Here is a 27,138-nt window from a genome sequence, read left to right as displayed (position 1 = left end):
ACTTCGATTTGACATACTCTAATCATTATACAATTCCAGTGTGAAATTGACATGAAAACGATTTAATGTGAACTTTCTATTACGATTTTGTGTTATCTGGACGGCCGTGGGACGACTCTGCGGCCTGGGGACAGGGCCTTGGCTCGTGGCGCGAAAAGAGGCCCTCGATGATCCGCTCCAGCATCTCTGGTGATCGCTCTGCGGGCACCATCACGCCCTTGGTCTTTGCCATTACGACTCTGTAGGCGTCACCCCAGGGGTACGCATTGGCATTAGCACATAGCCTTTCGAAGCCGGCTCGTTTACTAGTTTTTATCCCACGCTGCGCGTGCAGCAACAAGTGCTACTCGACATTCAGACCTGCCTTCGTCCGAATGAGCTCTTTGCATAATTCTCCTCGCACGAAAGCACGCTCCACGGAGTTCTGCAATTTCATCTGTCCACCAGTAAGCCGATGACCTACTATACCTAGGTCGACCTTTCCTAGGCATGGTAGCGTCACACGCTCGCGACAGTACCTCAACCAAACGATCAGCGTTCGGATCGCGATCACCGCATTCTCTTCGGATTGCTTCCACAAATACTTCGGGGTCGAAGTATGATGTCTTCCATCCATGGGTGGTTGGAGTGTCGGCTCTACTCACCGCCTGCCGCCTCGTTATCTGACCAACACTATAGCGGACCGGCTTATGGTCACTGTGAGTGTAGCCATTGTCTACCCTCCAGTCTCCTATCAGACCAGGACTGCTGAAAGTCACGTCGATGATAGACTCCGCACCGTTCCTACTGAAGGTACTTGTGGTGCCGATGTTGGCCAGATCTACGTTGAGCTTTGCCAGAGCCTCAAGCAGAATCCGATCCCTATGGTTTGTGCGACGACTTCCCCATTCTACCGCCCAAGCGTTAAAATCGCCGCCACAACCACCGGCCTTAAACCAGTCAGCAAAACTGATACTCGGTCTACCATCCGCGTGAACTGCTCGATAGACCAACTCGGCGGAGCATAACAGCTGCAGTAGAACACTCCACCCACTTTGGCAACCGCAAATCCCTCGTCTGAAGTTGACACAACCTCTTGAACCGGGAACCTGCTTGTCGTCCATATAGCCGTCGTCCCGGACCTATCCGAGACCCAGTTGCCGTTTCCGGCAGGGACGCGGTATGGGTCCGAGATGAAGGCAATGTCCTTTGCCGACTCAGAAACTGCTTGGTGTAGCAGCTACTGAGCCGTGCTGCAGTGGTTCAGGTTGAGTTGTGTCACTTACACTATGAACCTGGCTTGGCCGCCGGCACACCAGCCGGGCACCTTGGACCTCCCGTTACGTGCTTTGCGTCCCGTTTACCGGTACAGATCAAGCACTTGGGAGACTCGGTGCAGTCCCTTGCTTGATGGCCAGCACTGCCACATCTCCTGCACAATTGGCTCCTATTTGGCCCCTTGCAGTTCCAGGCCTTATGCCCGTGCTCGAAGCATCGGAAGCAAGCCTCCGACTGCTTCAGCACGCTTAGTGGGCGTACCGACCATCACACTTTTAGCTTAGCAGCTTTCAGGGCTTCGTTTCCGTCCGCCAGCGGAAGCTGTATGGTGGCTACCTGGGTCCCGATAGGACCCTTACGCAGGCGAACCACTCCACTTTGCTCTTTGAGAGCCTGTACGACCTCACACACATCGGTGTTCTCATCTAGGTTTTTAAGCTGGAGAGTCATTTCTGGTGTGAGAGCACGTACCTGCACTCCCTTCCCGAGCACTCCTTCCGCTATCGACTTGAATGCGGAACTCTTCTTGGCGGTGTCCTTCTTTAACTCGAGGATCATTTCGCCAGTCCGCGTCTAGATCGCGGGGTGGGGCATCTCCTCTCATGGCCTTCAGAACCTCCGAGTATTTCGACCCGTCGGTTTTCAGGATAAGAGCGTCGCCCTTCTTCGCTCGCTTCCCTGTCGGTTTAGGTGAAGCCTTGTTTTTGGTGGAGCTTCCTCTTTTTTTCCTCCGTGATTTCCGTTTTGTGATGCGCCACCTGCAGCTTTACTCCCTGCATCCTATTTTCTATCATTCCGATCGTCCCAGTTTCTTGCCAGAATACCAACCTCTTCCAGTGTCCCTCCTGCTCATGACAGTACTATGTCGTCCGCAAAACCAACGATCATTGTTCCTTTGGGTAGCTTCAGCATTGACACCCCATTATACATTCCGTTCCAGATGGTCGGTCCGAGGATGGAACCTTGAGGAACTCCCGCTGTAATGTGCACTGATCTCTGCCCCTTATCAGTCTCGTACATTAGTACTCTGTTTTGGAAGTAGCTCTTCAGGATCTTGCACAGGTAGTCAGGTTTTCTCATTTTGTGCAGTGATGCGGCGATGGCCTCCCAGCTGGTGCTATTGAAGGCATTTTTGATATCGATCGTTATCACAGCGCAGCATCGACCGCCCCTTCGTTTCTGTTTGGCCGAATTTTCCCCTACAGTAGGCATCAACCGTTGACCTGCCTTTTCGAAAACCAAATTGCATCTTAGACAGACAGTGTGCGCTCTCCGTACATTTCGTCAGCCTATTGTCGATAATCCTTTCTAAAAGTTTCCCAAGTGTATCCAGTAGACAGATTGGTCTGTACGATGCTGGATCTTCAACGGGCTTGCCCGGCTTCGGTAATAAAACTAACCTCTGCGTCTTCCACATGTCCGGAAAGCGACCTTCCTCAAGTACTTCCACGCGTACAAAATTTCATGAGCTTCTGGAAATTTTCGACCGAAACTTGTAGGCCCAAATCAAAGACCCGTGCGGAAAGACCTCAACTGATTATCAGCAAGCTAGGAATGGGTTTTATCGTGTTGAGCACAATGGTGAATTGTGTGACGGACTGGAAAGCAATCAACGTATTTGTTGAGGATAAAAGGGCATTTCTTCAATTATAACTTCGTTAAATCGCACCGCCCATCCGAAGCCTACGATGAGTAGCAAGTACTCTACGCACAGTTCTACATTCAGCTACCGGACTCCAAGGTAACCAAGGCGAAATACGTATCGGTCGTGAATAAAATTAATATTGGAATGCAATCGTGAAAAAAGTTTTCTTTAATTTCATCACCTAGTAGCAGTTTTTGTCAGCCGTATACCAGACACGTCACAGCCGTCCTCCTCGGCTAGACATTAGGCAGGGAAACAACTCGCAAACCGCCGAAAACTTTCCGCCAATATCAGATGAAATACTGCCTTCTTCCGAGGAGTTTGGAGTTTTAACCATCGAACAGAATATGCTCGGCCACCATACGCTAGATACGCTAGGTGAAGAAATCCCAAATGCACTAAATGACTGGTCTGACGGGAAATGTCCTCGAGTGATGAAGAGAAAAAAGCCAGAAGGAAGACAGAAATCGCGTTGCAATCGGATAACAATTCCGGGCTGACGATTCACCCATGTTCTATGAGAAGGTGAACCTATTCCCGTATAGGCTACACCGAAGACTACGCTGGGTCGGCCATGTCGCAAGGATGCCAGACGACTGTGCAGTGAAATCCGTTCTCTTCAAGACCTCCACCTGCACCAGGGATAGAGGGACTCAACGTGTTAGATGGCTCAACCGGGTTGAAGCCGACTTGCGTGTGTCGAGACGCTCAACGAATTGGCGACGAGTAGTCCAGGACTGAGGACAGTGGAAAGGTCCCCGGATCTCTGCTAGTGGAAGTAAGAAGTAATAGCCTCCGGAAAGGACCGACTCCCAGCAGAATTGTACCAACATGATGAGGAACTGTTAGTAACGACTAACGTCTGCATTTGATGATTTCCAGAATTGAGGGGAAGGAGAAACTTACCAAAGATGTGGATAGAAAGTCGTTCCATCTTCAAAAAGGGACATGTCATCTGCACAAGTGAAGCTAGCATGTGTTTTCAAAAAATATAATCCATTTTTAATATTATACTTTTTTGTGTTATTGATTTCAACATTTTTCAGGAAAATATCGAAAAATATCAACTATTTACAATTACAAAAAAAAAAACGGATTCCGTCGCTTGCGCGTGTGAAATTGCCTCACCCAAATATGTTTGATTTTCGGTTCCAACAACAAACAAGTAGTAGGTATATGTAGGGTATACGCGATTCGCACTCCTGCCGTCTTACTGTTCTATCTGAGAATACTTTTTCCGCGCGTACAGCCGGTGACTTAAAACTAGTTAAACTCGATTCGATTGGTTGTGTTTCTTTCTATTTTGTCCTGTGAGTTATACGGTTATTCATTCACAGCATTGTTTAGCTGCCAGGAAAAAGAAATAGATCCAACAATTTGGGCGCGATGGGTGCGTGTGTGTGATGTGTTTAAAAATCGAAGATATGGGACAATCAATAAATAATTTAAATATACGATTAAAAAATCGCGCGATTGGTGGAGGAGACATAACAACAGAGATGATTAATGTTAACCGCCGATTTATTCAGCTTCCTAATAAATAATGGAGGGTAAAAAATTAAATACTATGAAAAAATATACTTTAAAACAAAGAAACAACAATTCGTATTCTTTATGGTATATGATTACAGTTTTACTGTTACCTCGTTTGTGGCTTTTCTTTTGGGGGATGGGGACCACAAACCGGACATCGACGGTACCGGAACAAAACTCTTGCACAAGAAACGATTCCAACAAATGCACGTTTGTCTTTTTCGCTTTCCCTATGTTTTAGTGTTTTTTTTCTCATAGAATAACAGTAAGGTACATTCTATCAGTAGGTAATATGCTAACGGTAAAAGCGGACCAACTATCGTACGACTTTTGGGATTCGCTGCTGCATGCTGCTCGCGTCTCGTGATGTGTTTTTTTTTTCTTTTTCGACGAGACCGAGCAAATAATTGTCCTAGCTAATTAAATAGTTTATAAAATGAGTATTCGAATCGATTCCTTAGCCAGCCGAGAGAGAGATTTTCCCGAGTGTCGGCTGCTATGCATTGTTTTACTTATGACCGAGAAGGCGTACCGATTTTTTGTTTGTTCTTTTTTTGTTAGCATGCATGGTTTTTGGTTTATGCTGACGATCGCGTAAGATTAGCATCCGACTACGACCATCAGCTGCTGCTAATGCTACTGTTGCTGCTGCTGTTGATTGCCATCCGAATGATGCTGCTGTTGTTGCAGGGCTTCGGATGCTGGCACTAGGACGGTACTCGTCGTACCATCCGAAGCGGTTTGCTGTTGAGCGACCAATTGTGGAAGTGAGATTTGCACCGGTAGCGTTTGATTGTCCGATGTCGGAACCTGTTGGGTGTGAAAATGTGACGGGTAGTTGAACTGGAGCTTTTCTTGAGCAAATTAGCAGATAAGACTTACGTGTATCGTAACACCCTGGGGCAGGCAAATACCCTGCGTGAGAGGGGAAGGCTGAGGCGGGTTGAGGTTCTGCATCGAGTTTGTACTAGTGGTTATTGTCAGACCGGGTGGTATGCCTGCCGGTAAGGCGAGCGATACCGGCGTCGCAGCCGACGACGTCGTGTCGGGATTGCTATTATTGCCATTGCTACTGTTGGTGCGGCCTGCCGAGCTGTTTCCGCTGCCGGACATTTCCTCCTTCAACCGTTTCGTCATGTGCGACTTTATGTGCTTGCGGAGATGATCCTTTCGGTAGAAACCTTTCCCACAGTCGCCGCAAATCTGTTTGAAGGGGGAAAAACGAAGCATGTTTTAGTGGATTGTAAAGGTGCGAAGCAAGTTACTTTCTTTAATCGATAAATGCTGAATGATTTAGGTTACAACTGAAGTGAAAAGATGTTTTTTCTACCGATGAGTAATTCTGATAACCATGCGACCCCACCAGTTAACTTTTGAAGGAGACTTCTATGATATCTGGTGGGGTCGCATGTTTATCATAATTAATTTTCTTTGACACCATGGTAGGCCTACGGAATAAATAAATTCCATTGGTGTAAGGCTGTAGTATAACACAATATTTCTTTCAATGTACTTCGCTTAAAACACTTTATTCACCTTATTCATGCCAATTTTATTCGCTGTGAAACTTCTTGTACCACACCATAGGAACAGAATATTTTGTACACAGTTATGTTTAACTTTTCAAAACAGCGTGTAAACATTTACAACATTTGTAAACATTTTTTTAACAAGTTTATACTTTAATCCTATTTGAATTCTAGAGCAGGCAAACAGTTCCTGGAGAAAAAAAAATCCAAACGAGCAGAGTTTGCTATCAAAATTAAGTTTCAGTTTCGACAGGCGACTCTCTATCTATATTATAAGATTGCTAATCTGGGATAAGATCAAGATAAGATCAAAGCAAGCGGTTACCATGTAACAGAGGTCAGATTTTTTCTCATCGTAATTCCCAGTTAGACCGATTTGTAAAAGAGTTACTAAACTCTGATTATCCTTTGATTTTTTGTGATTATATTGAATTATATTGGAGAAATTATTTATTGAATATTCACTCACTAAATTCACTCACGGAAAATGAAAGTAGTTAAGAGGACCTGGCTAACTAAAAATATTGAAAAAATCACTACTTTTTATTTCAGATTTTAATTTTAGAGATTTTTTGTTTATTTTGATACGGGCGTCACCGGTACGTCCCTTGTGGAACTGGAACAATTTGACATAGCTTTGTTTACATGTTTCTGAAGAACAACTGGTGCAAGTTTCGTTGAAATATTCCACCACGTTGCGGAGCAGTACAGAATGAAATTAGAACGACGTAAAAAATCTCGCACAAATACCTGGAAAATCCAGAGTGGTCTGGATCAAAGTTGGCGAAAGTGCTAAAAATGCCAAAATTAACAGTGTGTAATGTTCTAAAAAATTATAAATAAGTACATAGGTGTGGAAAGGCGGCAAAGGACTTTTAAGAAAACCGGAACTAGTGACCGAAAGCTGAGGGGGAAAATATAAAGGTGCGGCATCTCAATCCGGGATATGGCTAGAAGGTAAAGGGTATCCACGGTAAAATTGCAACACACAAAATTCTGGTTTTTATCCGATTGTCATCAAACTTTCAGGGCATCAAATGAAACAATTAAACTTAATTCTGGCGTTTTTATTTTATTATAATTCGCCTCTGTATCCCAATGCCGGTACTTTTGCCTTAACCCCATCCATGAGATGATCTTGCACAACCTCAAAATCGACATGGTTTGCATATTTACCCATACTTTCTTCATTTCTTCAACTGTTTTGACTACTTTAGGATGTTTCAGAAGACTTTGCTTCATAATAGCCCTCTATTTCTCGATTGGCCGCAACACCGGTGTATTTGAGGGGTTATAATCTTTCGGCACCAAATCGACATTATTTGCCTTATGACACTCCAGTACGGCCTTTGCACAGTGATATGGAGTCAAATCCTACCAGAAGATCGTAGAATAGTTAGGAGACTTCAGAAGAGGAAAAAATTGCTTTTGGAAACACTCTTTCAAACACACCTGTCTATGTCTATAGTACCGGGGGTTGCGAAAGGTGTACTCCGCTTTCCACTTGAGTAAATTGCTTGCCAAATCAAGAATTTCTTGGCAAAGTTCGACAAATTTCTATTTTCGGAGGTTCTCTGGAACATCAAACTTATCCTTTGCAGTAGGTAGAATTTGGAATTCCCAGCTTTTTACCGATGGCACGATGTGACAGATTCTGCTTTCGATGTACTTGTGCAGAACTTTTTCGCAAACGAGTTATTCTTTCGACGGCATTTATCATATCCTTGCGTACCTGATAAAAAGACTCACACAGTATAAACAATACACTTTGAACTTCCTCAATGCAAATTTTTAGTTGATTTTTCCCAACGGTTCAAAAGTTCAAGCAATTTGAGTGTGTTGCAATTTTACCGTGGACATCCTTCACGACGCTGGCTATCCAGCTTTTCATTTCCACGAGCGGTAATGGCGGCTGTTGAGCACAAGTGGGCACAATCTTTTGACATTCGTTGCAGGAGCGTCGAGTTCGCCCTAACGGAGTTACTATGGAAACATCCATGATTGTTTGTTGTTCGAGTGTAAAAATGTAAACATTGTTTAATTTTGCAGATCAGCTGAAGAGGAACATAAACGAACGGATAAGAAGTTTTATGGATTGTGGCAATCTTCAGGGAGGATGTCCAAATACGCAACGAAAAGTTTCTTATCAAGTCGAGACGCTGTTCGAGAGCAAACTTGGCAACGACTCGACTAATATGAAGTTAAGGTTTGCCTCTGAGTGCTCGAATTCGCACGTTTGTAAAAAGTATTCTGAGCCAGTGCTTTAAAGAAATTATGGCCGCAAACTACTACAAAAGTTTCGTAGTCCGTTCAGTTATGTTCCACTCCAGCTGATCTGCAAAATTAAATAATGTTTACCTTTTTACACTCGAACAACAAACAATCAAGGATGTTTGCATAGTAATTCCGTCAGCGCGAACTCGATGCTCCTGCAATGAATGTCAAAAGATTGTGCCCACTTGAACTCAATAGCCGCCATTATCGCTCGTGGAAAGCTGGATAGGTCTTACAGTGCCAGTAAACATTCGAATCGGTGCATAAAGCAGAATTTGGTAGCCAAGAAGCGTGCTAGGCGTTTGTACGAGCAAGTTTTGATGAAATTGACGAAACCTACGTGAAAATGGATTTCAAGCAACTTTCCGGTCAAAGATTTTAAATTTCAACTGGGCGATGGCGATGTGTCCGGCAGCCTTTCATCACTTCTTCAGCAAATGACATCAAGTTTATACATGGAAGAATGTTTGAAGAAACGGATTTTGCTTTTTATTCTGGCCTGATTTAGCTGGTTGTCACTATTGTAAAGTGGTGCTAGAGTGGTATGCAGCTAATGATGTCGATTTCGTGGCAAAAGAGATGAACTCTCCAAATTGTCCAGAGGGCAATTGGCAAAATTTTGGGCAATTATCAAACAACGACTTTGGCGAAGCGTTAACAGTGCTAAAGAAATGCGTTCAAAGTGGAAGAAACATGCTGATTCAGTCGCAACTTCAACTGCAGACTGCAACCGAGCTGAGAATAACGCCCTGACGAGAGCATGTGATACAATCATGCCTAGGAGAGCGTTCGGCAAACGAATAGTCGTTGCCCGGTGTACTGAGGTCATCGGTTTCCTTCGATCCAGGTGCCATAGGCCGATAAGGCTTTTGCAGAGGGCCCGAATGAAGGTGGACATCGAACGCGCGGGGTCGAACTTAGAGCGGCCAGGTGGGCGCTCAATAAACAGGTGTGACGTGCGAAGCAAGAATGCAGGTTAGCAAGAATGCCTGTTACCAGGAATTATGCCGAGACGCGGATTCAAACCCCTTGGGGCGGCACTTACCAGGTGGTGGTAAAAAAAGTTCACAGGTGCATCTGCTCCATAGGACACTTGCCCTCACAAGTTAAAGGTCTACGTGGACGGGTTATTTCCAATACGATACGATCTAGTGATGTGGCCTCCGACCTCGTATGGTCACTCCTGTCATGAATGAGAAGCTCATTGCGGTTGCTAGGGGTTAGAAGACAAAAAAGGCTCCCGGTCCTGACGGGATAGCAAACGAGGCACTGAAAATGTTTAGAGAGACACTACGGAATTGTCTAGATACCTAAATTGTACCATAGTCCTGGTTAATGCCGTTGACAGCGCCAGTTGGGGAGCAATCGCCCTAGCGCTGCACAAGAAGATGGTGCTCAAAAGCTACTTCGAGAACAGGATGCTAGTGTACGACACGGCTGACGGTCTGAAGAAGTATAAAGTGGCCGCGGGTGTTCCTCGGGGTTAGATTCTCGGTCCCAGGTTCTGGAACGCCATGTACGATGAGATGCTGAGGCTCAGGCTGTGCAATGGGGTCGTGATCATCGGCTTTACCGACGACATCGTCCTAATGATGGTAGCGAGTTTCTCGAAGAGGTGAAAATGCTGGTATCAGAAGCCATAGGCCTAATCGAGAGATGGATGGCGGGTATCAATCTAAGCTTGGCACACCATAAGACGGAAGCTGTGATATTCAGCAACCGTAAGGCGACCCTAGAGGCAAAAATTACGGTAGGGGGACAAGCGATCGTCTCTAAACGTAATGTGAAGTACCAGGTTGGTACTTCAATAGGTTGAACTTCACCAGCCATGTCGATTATGTTTGTGTCAGTAGATGCCAGAGGGAATGGGACAATGCAGATCACGGTAGATGGATCCATAGGTTGATCCAAAATATCTCGTCTGGGATCGTTAGAAAACATGGCGAGGTTAATTTTTACCACAACCAATTTTTACCAGGCCATGGATATTTTAAAAAGTAGTTGCATTTGCGCGGACAAGTTGTCTCGCCATTCTGTTCAGTTTGTACTGTAGCCGAGAAGCGCGTGATGACGGAGTTGCAACGGCTAGAGCAGGTGCAACGACTGGGCTTGACATAGCCTAGCTAGGGGCAGAAAATAGGGCCTTGGTGAAGTGTGCGGCGGTTAGTGCATGACAGGGTGGGTGTTGGTGGAATCTACACAATTTACGAATGGTGGAGTGTTTAGACACGTCCTTCCTCCCGAAGTAAAACCTAACGGTAATTCCGGGAGCGGCTCAGGAAAAGTAATCAAGAGAGTTTAGTAGGTACTGGTAGGCGCAAGTTGGTCCCTTGTGAATTTTACACAACAGCGTGGAAGGTCGACCAGATTCTGGTTGATGGTCTGCACTTTTCGCGCGGTGTGGCAGACGCGCGGTTCTTCCGTAGAATAAATGTCGATTTAAAACCATTCGATTTAAATTTAAATCGAAGCCAACGAGAACGATATGAGTGAAGATCTCGCGGATGGTTTGAAGAGTACTCACGGAAAACAAATGAATCGATGAACCTGAACGAGCAGTGGACGAGTTGGGCATAACCTAAACAACGGTATTAGTACTACTGCCACAGCCACAGCCACAGCCACTTCCAGTGAGTGACTTTCGAGAAGACTTAAATCAAAGCTTACTTGTTGGTGAGCCACGCCCCAGCCAGGAGAGCTACCGATATGCTAGAACTGGTGAAAAGATGGTAGAACTGCCAAAGGACATGATAAGAGAACCTTCTTTAAAATGATTTACGGAATTAAGTGAATCCGTACCCGTTGGATGTGCGCTGTCAACGAGGTGTCTGTAGAGTGGGTACTAGGAGCGATTGGAGGAATTATTGAATTGGATTGTTGTAAAACGAAAATTGAAATAAAATTTGGAGTAGAAAATAAATTTCTTCACGAAAGCTCATTTTTTTCCTTATTAAAGCTTAAAAACTCAAAGCTGGTTCAATTTGTGTGAAGAAAAGAAACCTTCATTTGTTAGATAAAAAACTAAAACCCGTAATTCAAACTAACCTTTTGTATTCGTGCCCCATAAATTGTTACGGCATAGCCAATTTATTCAAGTAATGCAAATTAAAAATGGATTCGTTGAACCGGTTTTGCAATTGGTAGGTAATCGATTTAAATATAACATTTCTAAGTTCATCATTAAAACTTGACTAGCAACGGAATGCTAGGCCTAGTCAATCTTTGAGTAAATTGCATTAATAATGTAATTAAACTTTTCCATCCAGTTCTAGCAGGTTATACTATACTTCAATTCTAAAACATGTAATAAATTTATTGGCCTTAGTGCCATTCATGTTTCCCGTAAACGGTCAATTTTCTATGGAAATTCCAAGCAAAGATTCACAGTCCCAACAATTTATTGCCCTAACTTATAAGGAGAATGGGGAAACTAGTGCCCACCGCAATAATCGTGGATTGAACTGATCAGGAAGCACATGCAGTACTACTAAGTATTATTACCTAATAAATTTCCCCGGTATTGAAAACCAATAGTTGAATTGATGTTGAAAATTCAAAGCTTACCTCCGTCTTCACACCGCTGTGAATCACGAAATGCAGATTCAAATGCTCCTTCCGCTTGAATCCCTTCAGGCACACGCTGCAGATGTACGGCCGTTCCGGGTTGTGACCGAGCTTGTGCCGCTCGAGGTGTTCCTTCCGCTTGAGACCCGCCCCGCAGATATCGCAGATGAACCGTCGCTCGATTTTGTGCACCGCCAGGTGCTGCTCAAGGCACTCCTTTTCCGGGTAGGCCATGTGGCACTCGGGGCAGCAGAACAGAACCGTCCCGTCGAGGGCGGTGGTGATATGCACTTGTCCCGGTTTCTGGCGCTTCGGCTTCGGTGGTTTAGATTTGTACTTCCGTTTTTTCCGAGCCTTGGCCGTCGTTATGGGGGTCCCATTCTCGCCGGGTGCCGTCGTGGAGGTTGCCGCGGCGGTCGTGTGTGTTGAGGTCGCTTCCTGCAGGGTACTGCTGGTGGTGTCTCCCGATATGCTGCTGGTATCTTTGAAGCTACTGTCCGCCTGACTGCTGTCCGCTCCGAATTGCGTGTTGTCATTGGAATTTTCTTCGATGATTTCCCGCTTGATGAAGGTAGTGGTACCGGGCGTGTTCGGTATGGACCCTCCTATCAGATGGTCGCCATGGGCTAAAGGTACATTCGTCTCGTTGTTGTTGTTATTGTTGATTTTAAGGAACGGCTGCAGGTTCAAGCTTTGACCGCGCTGCTGCAGGAACTCCGCAATGTCGGCACCGAAGGCTGGGGCTGCTGTGAGATTGGGGATGCTATTCCATACTGCTTCCTGTTTGATCTGCCGTATGGGTGGAGGTTGGTCATTCTCTATTTTTATATTCGGATGAATGGGTGGATCATTGTTTTGAATTTGTTGCTGCTGCTGATGGTGCTGCTGTTGTTGTTGCTGCTGCTGCTGGAGCAGTGAAGCGTTCTGAGCTTGTGCTAGCAATTGCAGATCTTGGGGTTGTAATGCAGCCACTATCGTCATTCCCTCCGGAAGACCATGGTTGTGCATCATCTCTTCGTCCTGTGGTCCGTAAGCTACCGTCAGAACCGTGGTTCCCTGCTGGAAACCTTGAATTGGTATTTGCATCTGACCCATTTGAAACTTTGGAGCTTGCTGAGCCGGCTGTGGCATCGGGTTTGGATTTAGCACCTGGATCTGTACCGTTTGTTGTGCGTCGCCTGGTTTTGCACCGGGCATCGTTATGGGAAGCGTGATGTAGGCGGGTGTTGCTTGCTGCATGTTAACCGCGGCCGCTGCCGCTGCGGCGGCCTGTTGTTGCTGCTGGAAGGCAGTCGCGGCCGCCATCGCACTTCCGTCCATTGGCCGAAGAAATTGCATGCCACCATCGGCTCCCGAGACCAAACCGAGCACCTGCAGAAGAGACATTGAAGATGGTAAGTATTACTGTTAATTTCATCAGCATTCATTTAAGTTAACAATCAAATTAGGCATTTTTCACTCAATTGAACATGCAGACTAGCAACAACAGTCAAAACGCCAAGGAATTGTAACGATCCGTTGCTAAATCAACGCGCAATCATCATCCACGAATGCGCATCTCTTACCTCATCGTTTAGTTACCATCGCGGATGGACTCGTAAGTAGAAAAAAAAATTCCAAAGCCATACGATCAAAACATGACCAACTTGTTCACGCTAGCTTGACTAGCGGCCCGCGGAAAACCTACTGCAGTGCCTGCCATGTACGAGCCCAGAAAACCACGATACATAGAGGTACATCGTGGTGTGTCCGTTAAATAAAATGGTTACCAAAGCATCAGGAACGAACGTCGTTTTCTCCCGATCGTGTCTCACTAATCAACCACGTTGCTCGCATTTCCTATTGGCAAACCGATCACGATCGCTCATATTTTCATTTATTCCACATTGCATTGGGTAGGCTGCACTAAACGGCTGCTCGCGGTCGGTACATATTGCCACTGTCTCAGTTTTCAATGTGGAATATAAATATAGCTACAACAGAGCAAATATAGCAAAACGGGTGGCGGATAGGAGCAGAGAAGCATCGTAATAGCGGACATTCGACAACGGTGGTAGTTCGAAGTTATTTGCGGTAGAGAGCCGGTGGAAGCAAAAACTTTCACTTTTACTTGAACTTATTTAAACTTTATATGGCGTCGTCGAAGGTGAACGAAAGGAATCACCGCGGAGCAACGTCACCAGGTGTAAATATCTTGTCCAAGCGCAAGCAAGCAAGCAAGCAAGCGACGGTACTGTCGCCGCTGCGCTGGAGTGCGGAATCGAACCGAACCGAACGCTTGAGGCGTGTTGTGGTGACGCATTTGAACTGTTCGAGCCGCCTAGGAAAGGTCATTCATTTTCTTCAATCGGCTTCTTGTTGTGACCATAACTAGTTTAGCATGGGTATTCGAACTTGATAGAATTTCCGTGATACTTTGGCCCGTGTGCCGCGGCGGTTTGTTGCTAATCTGCTGCGTAAATATGGCAAAAATGGTGCTAAGCTGCTGAAGATGATGAAATATTGTTTTCTGTGCCGCACTTTTCCGGGTCAAACAAGTTTGGAAAGATATTGATTCAACATCAAAACTCATTGCAATGGTTGTTATTTACTCTAGTGTTGTATATGCTTTCTATACGGACGATAGAGATAGTTGGTTTCAACAAAAATGCTTACTTCTTTCTGTTGAATGATATCTATATCTTCAAAGCATCATAAAAACATGTTTTCACACTGTTGGAAAATCGCACATAATTTCAGATTTGTTACCAACCCTTGTTTTTTGTTTTATTTTGAACGTCCAGCTTGGAAGTTATTTTAACTTCAAATACCGAGAAAAACAATGGATAACACAGCATTTTTAAAATTATTTCAAAAAATTCGTTGCGATGTTTTTGTAGGTACTTGGTAAAGTTGTAAATATTGTAAAACAAGCAACTTTGCTGAAGAAAAATAAAATTTCTATCTTTACCGAGTGCTGAACTATAGGACATATTCTTTAAAACTTCTTTAAAAATCGGTTTTTCATACTTAACTCCTCTTAGCTGCATTTTACAAGAATACAATGTTCTAGGCAATTACTGAAGCTCTCAAAACACACGTTTTTGCAGAAGACCGCAAATCTCTTGGACCTGTACTTGCAGAGTTATCGCATATTCAAGCTTTAAATTTCCATTGCTTCACGAGCCCATGGGGTAAAATAGGGCAAGCGGATTTATGAAATCAGCACGTTCCGCTTGTCCCCAACCACCCAAATAAGAGTACGGCAAGCATACTTTTTATGTATTTCGCGTTCGCGAAAGGCTCGATACACCTCCAATTTTTTTGTGTTCGTAGATAGATACATGATTTTTTCGGCAAAGTTATGAAAAAATATAAAAATAAACAATTTTGCTAAACAAATGACATTTCTATCTCTATCGAGTGCAGAGCTGTAGAGCATTTTCTTTGGAAATTCTTTAAAAATAAGTTTTTTATATTTAGCGTATGTTGGCTGCATTTGACAGGAGTATATGGTTCTGGGCGATTATTGAAAGACTCAAAACACATGTTTTTGCAGAAGGTTGCAAATCTCTAGGACCTCTCCTTACAAAGTTATCGCTTATTTAACCTCTATTTTTCCTCAACTTCACGAGCCAAAAGCATTAATCTAAAACCGTATATTGAAAATAATTCCGCATCCCTAGTGCCAAACTTTTGTATATTAGCAATCTTAATGCTTATAAAACCTATAATAACATTGTTGATGCATAGAAGCATTAACGTAAATCAGCATTAAAGAAAGCAATATATGCGCATATAACGTAACAATATAATGCATTTAGTCAATTGCATTAAAATGAGCCGTAAGTGTTGATAAACGGCTTGTACTTGACTTCTTATTTTGCTATTCTACGGCCACTATTCGTGTCCTCTTCCACCCAACGAAAGCCGTCTTTTTCTACCCTATTGGTAATGCAGGACAAGTAACTATGATATGAGAGGGAATATCACCAAGATTTAAATACGACTAATTTCAACTCACTCAATCACATCCGCTATGGTTCAGATAGCAAAGGTGCAAGGAAACGGTTTTTTAAATCCCGACCGAATCTATTTTTATTTTCCATATCAAGCAAACGATATGCCGTCGATACTTTTTCGATACGTCGATAATGTAGACAAAATGACATTTCGATTAAGCCTCAAACAAACACTGATAATGTTTATTTGATGCTTGTGGCGTAGCATTTTAATAACCCGCTATTTCGCCTTTTTAGCATTATGTGAGTTCTACAGAAGTATATAAAGAAAAATATGCTTTTAATCATAGTTCTGTATGCTTATATAATGTTGTCCAAGGACTAGTGTTAAGTGCTTACTGGTTACTTGGGTATCTACGAACACAAAAAAATGGACGTGTATCGAGCCTTTCACGAACGCGAAATACATAACACATGTGCTTGCCGTACTCTCATTTGGGTGGTTGGGGACAAGCAGAACTCGTACAAGTTTATAGTACTGGACGCTTTAAGATGAAGTGCTGATTTCATAAATCCGCTTACCCCATTTTACCCCATTGGCTCGTGAAGCTATGGAAATTTAAAGCTTGAATACGCGATAACTCAGCAAGTAAAGGTCCAAGAGATTTGCAGTCTTCTGCAAAAACGTGTATTTTGAGAGCTTCAGTAATTGCCTAGAACATTGTGTTCTTGTAAAATGCAACTAACAAAAGTTAAGTATGAAAAACCAATTTTTAAAGAAGTTTTAAAGAATATGTCCCATAGTTCAGCACTCGATAAAGATAGAAATTTGATTTCTTCAGCAAAGTTACTTGTTTTTACAATATTTACAACTTTGCTGAAGAAACTGTGTCTATATTTCCTAACACAAAAAAGTTGTTTTTTTATTTTCATTATAGTAAGCAATGACGAACTTTTGACAGTTTTAGATTAAGGGGGATATTCATACTAATAAAAGTGCTGAAGACCATAAATGATAAAATGAAAGCAAAATACACTAGGAAAAAAGTTCCGCTTTTCACCCTTTTGGATCACTGTGCATTCTCTTGGGTTCTTAGCACCCGCTGTTCGAAAACTGCGAGTGCTCGCAGGTCCTCCTCTTCTAACAGTGTCTACGTTTCATGCCCGTAAACGACAACCGGTCTAATTAGCGTTTTGTACAATGTGTACTTGACTTTTTGCACGGAGACCACAGATAATACGTCTTTTTATCTCACGGTTGGTATTGCTGTCCTCTGTTACCAGTGAGCCAAGGTATACGAATTCGTCGACTACCTCAAACTCCTAAAGCCTTGGGCCTACACGCCTTTCTAAGACTTGACCCTGCTTTATCGATAGACTTCACAACCGGCTATTAGAGTACAGGACAGTTACGGGGCTAGCGCAACAATCCTACTAACTCTATCTAGCAGCACCGCCGAGATTCGAACATACGACGACTGGCTTGTTAGACCAGCATCGTTTCTCGAAACCAACTAAGCGGTTAAATCTCAAACTCATCCCTGTCGATTACCACGATACTGCCCACGCGGGCCCTGTCGCGCTTGGTCGGCAGCATATACTTCTTTTTAGACGTACTATATTTATCGTACTGTTTTACTGTATTTATCTTCAACTCAATCTTCTCTGCTTCGCGTTTTAAGTCTTGTGTACTGATCTTCCACTGCTTCAAATGTTCTGCTGGCAACATCCACAGCAAAGCAAATAAATTTTGTGCACAAAGCGCAACTTTCACCCTCATCATAATAAGCAAAACGGATCCAAACTCAAAGAAAAGTACTTTTCTGATTGAGCAGGTTGAACAACGTGAAGGTTGCTCAATCAGTCGTCTGCACTAAGAGCGAATGAAGACAAAACAAAGCACAGAACAACGTATCGTATTTAAAACTGAGCAGAGTGCAAATGTTCCCCTTCTCATTTTTTGTTTACTCTGAGAGAGAATCATTCCTGCTTGCGTTTTTCATCTTTTTCTAAGTTGTTTTTCCAGTTTTTGACACGTTTTCCTTCGTGTTCTTTTCCGTTTTTTTCTCTTTCTGTATTATTTGTTCTTTTTTGCTTCTTTTACTGGAGAGTAACAGGAGACGGACTACCTCTAGATCTGGCAGTAATGCATCTGGAGATGTGTATTTTTGAATTAGAAAATACCTATTCAGGAAAATCGAATTTTTCAGCCATAACTCAGGAACAACAAAAAATGAACGCGTGTAGGGAGCTATATCTCTACATATTTGCGTTGGTAGGAGGAAATGCTTATCAACTTAGGGACTATTGGCTTCAAGAAATACCTTATTGGTTTCACTGTTCCTTATTTTTACTCTCAGGTTTGGTGAATCAATTAGCATTGTGTGATTATCTACATCTTCATGAAAATCGTCAAGAATTTTAAACAGTTTCGCATTGTGTTCGTCAATGTTCTTAATTTATTTTGTTCTAATCATTCATGAAAAAAATATTATTCTCAGTTTTCGTTAAAGGTGGTGAGGTGTTCAGGTTCTGAGTACAATTTTATAGCAAGGCAAGCATCGCTTGCTTTCGTGCCTGGTTCGTTGCAAAAAACTTTGATAACAAAATCTTTCTGAAGCCGTAACGATTACGCTGGCTTACATTTAAATCAGCAGTTTTGAATAATAGTTTGATATAGGTGAAGAGCCGAATATAGGATTGCCTGGTCGTTACTTGCATGATTTTTGTAATGAAACGGTAACGGTTCGCGTGATTTTGATGACCTCTTCGAGAGCGTTATCTTGAATTTGCTAGAAAATGTTTAATCAAATCAAAACTTTCTTAATAAATCGTCAACATCATCTAATAAGACGGATATAATATTTTCCATCCATACAGTGGATTTGCGTGGGACTAGTCTGTTTTACTTGCAGAAATACATGTTGCAAGCATAATATTCATATCTTCGAATCGAATTAAGGAACAAATACACCGCTTGCGCTTTCTAAACGACAATCTATAACCCCTCTAAGGTCTACATCATTTTTAGCGCCGCAAAATTCACTAAAATGGCCATAACTTTTTTATTTTTCAATATTTTTTCACCAAATTTGGGAATTTTGCCGAAAATATTTTCTATTTTCATAATATCTATAGATAATGGTCATATGTTATATGGTCCCGGAGTTATTCCGAAGTTCCTTGGGGGACCGAGATATGGCTTTTTTAGATAAAGTTGCCAAATATCTCAAATTTGTTTGAAATCTGTTGATTTTTGAAAATATATCATCAACTGTGGACGTATCAGCTTCTTTGCCGCAGTTATGAGCCATGGTGCGCGCCATCCGGATCCGGGGGGACACTATGAATCCGGAACCGGTTCCCGTAACGGGACATTTCAGCGTCAGTAAAGCAAGTCGTGTCGCATATCAAAAAACATCAGCATTCGACAAAATAGCGATTGGTGATCATCTCATGTCTCTCAGAGGCCGTATGACCGGTTCCGGGTCCGGGGAGGGTTTCTTTTCTGATTCAAGCACAGAACGGATTTCGGAGGAACTTGTCCGGGACCTGGAATCGGCCATATGGGCTCTGAAAGACATGAGATGATCGCCAATCGCTATTTTATCGAATGCTGATGTTTTTTGATATGCGACACGACATGCTTTACTGATGCTGAAATGCCCCGTTACGGGAACCGGTTTCGGATTTATAGCGTCCCCCCGGATCCGGATGGCACGCACCATGGTTCATAACTGCGGCAAAGTAACTGATATGTCCACAGTCGATGATATGTTTTCAAAAATCTTCAGATTTCAAACAAATTTTAGATATTTGGCAACTTTATCTAAAAAAGCCATATCTCGGTCCCCCAAGGAACTCCGGAATAACTCCGGGACCATATGGCATATGGCCATTATCTATAGATATTATGAAAATAGAAAATATTTTCGGCAAAATTCCCGAATTTGGTGAAAAAATATTGAAAAATAAAAAAGTTATGGCCATTTTAGTGAATTTTGCGGCGCTAAAAATGATGTAGACCTTAGAGGGGATAATGGTGATCGCGGATTCGTTTTTGTAATGGATGAAATGTAATCGTTGACGCGCGCGTTGTTTCGTTGCATTATATCATCTACCAAGATGAATCCTGATCTTTACCTTCCTCTACTAACACAAATCCTATCCTGTGATACTTGTGGAGATGCAGTGGTACCTGCGGTCGCTAGCAATAGCAAGTATCGGACTAATATTCCTTCCTTCCATGTAGTACAGCCTTTTGGTCGTGGTCGGCGTCGTTATTGGTCAATCTTCAAAGTATTGACTCAGTAGAAGTTGCACAATGAGAATGTCATGCTACTCCCAAGCACCATTCAGTTGGTTCTTTGTGCAATCTTCAGCATCTTTGGCTCGAGCAGCACGTTCCTCACAATCATGCAATCTTACTGATTCGGCCAATCAAGGAGTGCAACTACGAGCAGTCTACCTAAGCTAAGATAGGCTAAGCTGTACTGACCTTCCACTGCTGCAAATGTTCTGCCGACGACATCCACAGCAAAGCAAATAAATTTACTGGATTGATTGAAAATCATGCCCGTATTTCGATCGCCGCTCGTCTTATTTATAACATATTCCGGTGCAATAATGAATAGCAGGCAGGAAAGACCACCTTCTTGTCGAAGTAGCGAGATTCGGATGGGTTTCACAATCCACCCGAGATTTTCACACCGCACTGGATCCCATCCATTGCAGCCCTGATAAGTCTCATAAGCTTAGCTGAAAAGCTGTTTTTTCGTCCAGAATTTTCCATAGCTCCATCGGATTACACTATCATATACGGATTTGAAATCCGAAAATTTGGTCCGTTGTAGACCGACCCTCCATGAAGCTGACCTGATAGCTTCCCACGAATCCATTGGATGTTAGCGACAGTCGACAGATGATGACTTGGGAAAGCAATTTGTAGGCGGCATTCAGGACAGTGATCGGTGGGTAGTTCTCGCAATCCAGCTTATCGCATTTCTTGTACATAAGGAAATAACCCCGTCTTTCGTTTCGTATCCCAAATTCAGCTTGTCCGGGTCCATTTTATAATTTCCGCTCCTATGCCATGCTTTCCTGATGCTTTGTCGTTCTTCAGCCGCTGGATGGAATGTTTAACCTCGCTTATCGATGGGGGTGGCACATCTTCGATGCTTGCTGCAACGATGAAGTCACTTCCTCCACTATCACAGTCTTCTTCAAAATGCCTCCATCTTTATCTCTGCACATTTCAGCCCGCTGCACGCAGTCTTTGCGAGATTTTTTCATAGCTGTTGTCGGTTTACACTATCATATGTGGCTTTGAAATCAATGAACAGGTGATGCGTGGAGGATCTGCCGCAGGGTGAAGATTGATCAACCGTAGAACTAATCCATTGCGCTCGTCCCTTTTTTAATATTGTGTCTCTCTAAACTTAAATGAAATTAAATTAAACTTTGAAGAGGCAGTTCTCGAGTAAGAGCGGAAAGGGCCGGTCCTATTGCTACGATTCGTGAACTTAATTAAATGCAGTAATTATTCTAAGTCACGGTGTGAAACTCTTTCTAAGCCGAAATATTCCATTCCCGATTATCGCTGTACTGTATCGCAAATACTTAATTTAAACTTCACTGTTGCGGATTCGTTGTTTGAGTTGGAAAGCGTAAAATCGAACAAATGGCATACAGAGTTCTAGCCAAACTTGTACTCATCGCTTGTATCGGCTCGTAGTTTTCATAAAAGATATGATGAAACACGGGACGGAGAACATCTCGGGATTTAAGAGGTCTAGGCGCGATATTTCATCGTATTACGATGAATGTAGGAGGGCGGATGTCGGAACACGGAAAGAAAAAAACAGAAGAAAATGGAACGAAACCAAATCTACCGGAAGAAAAAGCGCTACCTGGTGTGTAGCGTTCCTAGCCAAACTTGTTCGGACGAGAGAACTTTATCATTTCTTCTGGCGTACTTCCCAAGCACAGGTATCAAATTAGTATAAGTCCGAACGTCGTAAGCGGGTGCTGATTGATCAGCTTGAGCTCCGCAAACTCGACATCGTAGCACTGCAGGAAATCTGTCGCAAAGGAGAGAAGGGATGGAAGATCCGTGGCAGAAAGGCCCAGTTTTACCAGAGCGGTGGCACTACCAACGAACTGGGAACGGGCTTTGTAGTGCTGGGCGGAATGCAGGATCGCGTGATAGATTGGAAGGCGATCAACGAGAGAATGTGTGTATTGAGGATAAAGGACCGTTTCTTCAATTATAGCATCATTAACGTGCACTGCCTGCACGAAAGTATACCCGAGAAATGAGAAAGAAGCGTTCTACGCAAGGCTGGAGGCAACGTACGACAGCTGATCGTCACGGGATATCAAAGGTCGGTAGGGAAGCAATGTATAGACCGGTGGTAGGACCCTATAGCCTGCACACCGACATGAACGATAACGGCCAACGATGTATAAACTTCGCAGCTTCCCGAGGCCTGGTGATACGAAGCAGCTTTTTCCCGCGCAAGGACATCCACAAAGCCACCTGGAGATCACCTGACCAACGTACACTCAAGTCTTTTTTTACACGGTTTGTTTTTTTCGATTACTCAAGAACGGTACAACTGAGGGACCATTTACAAACTACGTGATGAATGTCGGGCCTCTCCCAAATGTATGTATGTATGTGTGTGAAAAAACAAACCTGTACTTTATAATCGAAAAAAAAAACACTCAAAAGTATTTGAGTGTACAATGAACCAAATTGACCACGTTCTCATAGAGGGCCGATTTTTTTCTAACATCACGAACGTACCCTCCCGACGGGGTGCGGATATTGATTCTGACCTTTACCTAGTAGCAGTACATGTGCGCTCAAAGCTGTCCACCGTATACCGGACACGTCAAAGCCGCCCTCCACGGTTGGACATCAGGCAGATAGATAACCCGCAAACTGCCGAGAACTACGCGCGTATACTGAATGAGGCACTGCCTTCTTCCGAGGAGTTAGGTGCTTCAAACCTTTAAGGCGGTTGGGGCAGAATACGCTCGGTCATCGGAGAGAGAACCTGGCTAAATACCGACGAGCTAGGAACCAGTTGACCACAATCCTGAGGAGGAAAAAGCGCCTAAAGGAGGACAGAGATCGTGAAGAATTAGAACAACTATTCCGAGCTAATGACATGCGCAAGTTTTACGAGAAGGTGAACCAAACTCGCAAGGGCTACACACCGAAATCTGACATGTGTAGGGACGAGGGAGGGAATCTAATCACAAACGAGCGCGAGGTGGTCGACAGATGGAAGCAGTTCTTCGATGAACACCTCAATGGCAAAGTCATAGAAGGAGGCGGAACGGAAATTAACCTAGGAGCGCCCATGGTAGATAGTAATGTCCTAGCACCTGATCTCCAAGTCAAACGAGAAACGGACTGCTGAAGACCAATAAAGCCGCTGGGAAGGACCGCCTACCGGCAGAGCTTCATAAACATGACAGAGAAACGCTAGCAAAGGCTCTACACTGGGTTATTTCGAGGATTTGGGAGGAGGAAAACTGCCCATAAATGGAAGACAGTCACATATGCAAAAACTTGCAGCGGCGAAAAACGCATTTGAAACCGCTACATTTTTTCTTTAATATTGAGTAAATTTTGGAAACAGATCGTCCAAATCATCATAATATTACTTGAATGTACATTATAGAATACTTTTGCAAGCAATTTGTTCACAAGTGACCTACAATTTGTTCCAAAACTTATAAAAACTACCGAAGTTACTGATATGCGTTTATTTGTGCTTGAATAAGCCAGAATAAACGCATAACAGTCACACTCACAGCATGCCTTGATCCTTGCGTTGCCGGTCAGCCGGTGACTGACGGTGGAGTATTTTCAAGACCACGTGTCTTTGTTATTTTGATAATTCACGTGCCCGTCTAATTCATCTGTTTCAAATGTCTGTACTGAACTATTTGAAATTTTACGGGAGTAAAGATAACTCTGAAGATAAACTTCCAGTTCCTAGCATTTTCTGCCTTTATTTGTAATTTGTTATCGTGGGGTCGCATAAGGGGTTTTGTTCAACTCAGAAACTGGTCGCTTTCCTGTGTCAGGAACACTCCAAGAACGTGTCCGAGTGTGACCAATGTGATCCTGGGCATATTATATGATGACAAATGAACTATTCTGAACTAGTTTTGCACTTTCGCGTACTTGGAGATGTCACATGTTGTATTTTAGTTCTATTCAGAAACTGATCCCCGTAGGGGTATCCGGAGCATTTCCGGATATGTGGTTAGATATGGTCAATGACATCTTGAACACTTTATACAACTACCAATGGTCTAGTTTTGCAAATTCGAGTACTTAGTGGTGTCGTATAATGGAATTATTGTGATTCAAGGTGGTTCAAGTTCCAGATATTCCGGAACTTGTTCCGACTATAGCTTCGGAACCGTCTATCCGCTCCAAATTTTCTTCAATAGTGTTCTTGTAGGCCATAAAATCTTTCGTTTGGTAGTTGTTGCAGTCAAATCGGTTCAGGAATTTCCAAAATCAAATGCTTATTCATATATTTTCACTACTGTGACTGTTATGCGTTTATTTGTAATATGGGACTGACATAGTTTAATATTTTTTTCAACATTTTGGGAACAAACATAGCTTTTTTGTTCGAAATATTGAAAGAATAGGTAATTTAAAGACGATTGCCAGGTTTATCTCAAAAATGGTGAAAAGTCATATGGGACTGTTATGCGTTTATGGGCAGAAAAGCTACCGGAGGAATGGATGGAACGAGTGGTTTGTCCCATCTACAAAAAGGGTGATCGGCTAGACTGCTGCAACTATCGTGGTATTACGCTGGTAAACGCCGCCTACAAGGTACTCTCCCAGATCCTGTTACGCCGGTTGTCACCGATAGCACAAGGTTTCGTAGGGAATTATCAGGCGGGTTTCATGGGGGCTCGCGCAACTACGGACCAAATTTTTACTATCCGACAGCTCTTGCAGAAATGTCGGGAGTACAACGTGCCCACGCATCACATCTTTATTGATTTCAAAGCAGCATACGATACAGTTGATCGAGACAAGCTATGGCAGATAATGCACGAACACGGTTTTCCGGACAAACTGACGCGACTGATCAGAGCTAGATTGGATCGCTGGTGACCGCGGACAACAACACTAGTAAGGAGATTCAGCGGCGCATCCAAGCAGGAAATCGGGCCTACTTTGGCCTTTGTAAAACGCTACGATCAGGAAGCGTATATCGCCGCACGAAGCTGACAATGTACAAAACCCTTATTAGACCGGTAGTTCTTTAGGGATTTGAAGCCGTGACGTTGCTCACGGAGGACATACGCGCTCTTACCGTGTTCGAGCGGAAACTGCTGCGTACGATATTTGGTGGCGTACAAACTGAAAGCGGAGAGTGTTGGAGGCGTATGAATCACGAGCTACAGGCACTGCTTGGGGAGACTCCCTTCGTACATCTAGCGAAAGTTAGCAGGCTACGGTGGGCCGGAAACGTCGTAAGGATGCCGGACGACAGTGTGACGAAAATAGTCCTCTTCAACAACCCCACCGGCAGCAGGAATAGGGGGGCCCAACGTGCACGATGGCTCGACCAGGTCGAAAGCGATTTGCGACTTCTGAGACGACTAGGAAATTGGCGACGAGTGGCCCAAGACCGAGGCGAATGGAGACGAGTGCTTGTAACAGCACGAGCTATCCCGGTTCTATGCTGAAGAAGAAGAAGAAGAAGAAGAAGAAGAAGAAGATGTGTTCTCTGAATCAACTGTAATTTTTTGCTCCGCTTCACTAAGATTCCTTTTACCGATTTTATTTGATTAAAAATATAACTGATTGAAAATAATATATGTTTACTCGAATGTTGTATGTAGGTACAATGATTACGAGTTTCATTAATATTTGGTCAGGTTTTCCACATAGATTTATTTGCAATCGAACTGAGATGTTATTTTCAGCATACTTTGCAGCATGATTTATCGATTCCATTCAAAAGTGACAAGAGCAAGCTCTTCGTTAATATGAAGTACTAGCTGACGTGAACAATAATTCGTTTCATCAGTCACAGGCGCAGTTGGATTAGCTAACCTCGCCGAGCTTATAATCGCAGCCCGTGTGAACTGAAGCTGGTTAACAGGAAGCCGCCTAAAGTTACACATGTGTGCCAGTTCTGTCCTGTGCCTTCATCGGAGAAGTTGCACACGTGCATTCATTGTGCATTGCAGCATCCATCCATCCACCAGCGGAGATGATAAAATCGAGCAAATAACTAACAATAACTATACCTGCATGCAAAGAACACTGCAACCTCGACTTTCAGCTGATGGTTGTCTGTCTAACTGAACGGCGATGCTGATCGGCTTTTGAAGAACAGTTTCGACTGGGGATCGGTGAAATCGTTGCTCTAATGCACAATTAGCAATGCACGAAGCGAGCAACGAGACTAAGAAGCAGCTTGAAACTAGTATATATATTTACAGGTAGCAGACGTAGCCAGAGTTGAAGAGATGCGCAATGCTGGTTTGTGATGTTGTTTTGATGCTGGTGGTGGACCTTCACCTCAGCTCATACAGCTCTGTGTGATAGGTTTTTTTTTGATACATGGCCTACATTCGGGATACCTTGTACTTCCAGTCAAGTCAAGGTGCAATGCTGAATCAGAAATAAATACAAGGCAGAAAGAGATAAAGATACATTCTTTCGTTACTTGTTAATTACCCGCCCGAGTCAATGCTTAGCTAGTGCTCTTAGTTTCGTTCTGCCACGCAAATCTAGTCAGATTGTCTAGATGTCGGGTGGCATGCAACTGCTGTATGATGCTTCATGAATGTATTCGAATGCTGCTAAATAAATCTACGGTTAGGCTTTATAAAGATGCAATCGTGGCGTGCAATAAAATCGATCATTGAGTTTAGTTTTGAATAAAATCTTTTATATTTACCTGCCCATTGGCTGTGGCGAGATTCGGGGGAAATTTCGCTGCCGCAAACTGATTCGCTGCTAGTGCCCCGCCAAACGGTGACGAGAACTGTGAGAAGTTCATTTTGGAGTACTGAAACGAAAGTAAAATATAGAAAGCATGAAACATCCAGCGTGTCCAATTGTTTTCATTTCATTGCAAGTTCACGCGACGCGCGCGCCAGAGCTTTCGTAAACGATTAGGGTCACTTTTAAGCCAAATTTAAATTCATTGCAGAGCGCAACAAATACCTAGTCGAAAAACAATCGCCATTCTACTTGACGCGCAAAGTAGGTCCTAATGCTACGTGCAACCATCTGTCTAATGTCGGCCAAATTACCTCCAAATAGTTCTCATTGTCGTCCATTCTTGCGGCGGTTCGGTTTGTTGTTCCTTATACCGGCCGTGCTGAACCG

General features: G+C 43.5%; 1 protein-coding gene across 1 annotated transcript; it reads right to left on the bottom strand.

Moving 5' to 3' along the window:
* Positions 1–4,033: 4,033 nt before the first annotated feature.
* Positions 4,034–27,089, bottom strand: LOC128742831 (zinc finger protein 853-like). The gene is made up of 5 exons (XM_053839309.1): positions 27,063–27,089; positions 26,705–26,815; positions 11,803–13,173; positions 5,318–5,638; positions 4,034–5,245 (listed from the first exon to the last, which is right to left on the bottom strand). Exons 1-5 carry the CDS (start codon positions 27,087–27,089, stop codon positions 5,072–5,074), a joined length of 2,004 nt encoding a protein of 667 aa, XP_053695284.1. The 3' UTR covers positions 4,034–5,071.
* Positions 27,090–27,138: the final 49 nt, after the last annotated feature.

This window comes from Sabethes cyaneus, chromosome 3 (genome assembly GCF_943734655.1).
Source record: "Sabethes cyaneus chromosome 3, idSabCyanKW18_F2, whole genome shotgun sequence".
Lineage (NCBI taxonomy): Eukaryota > Metazoa > Arthropoda > Insecta > Diptera > Culicidae > Sabethes > Sabethes cyaneus.
The sequence above is the reverse complement of the archived record's forward strand: the minus strand, read 5'-3'. Positions and strand labels throughout refer to the sequence as shown.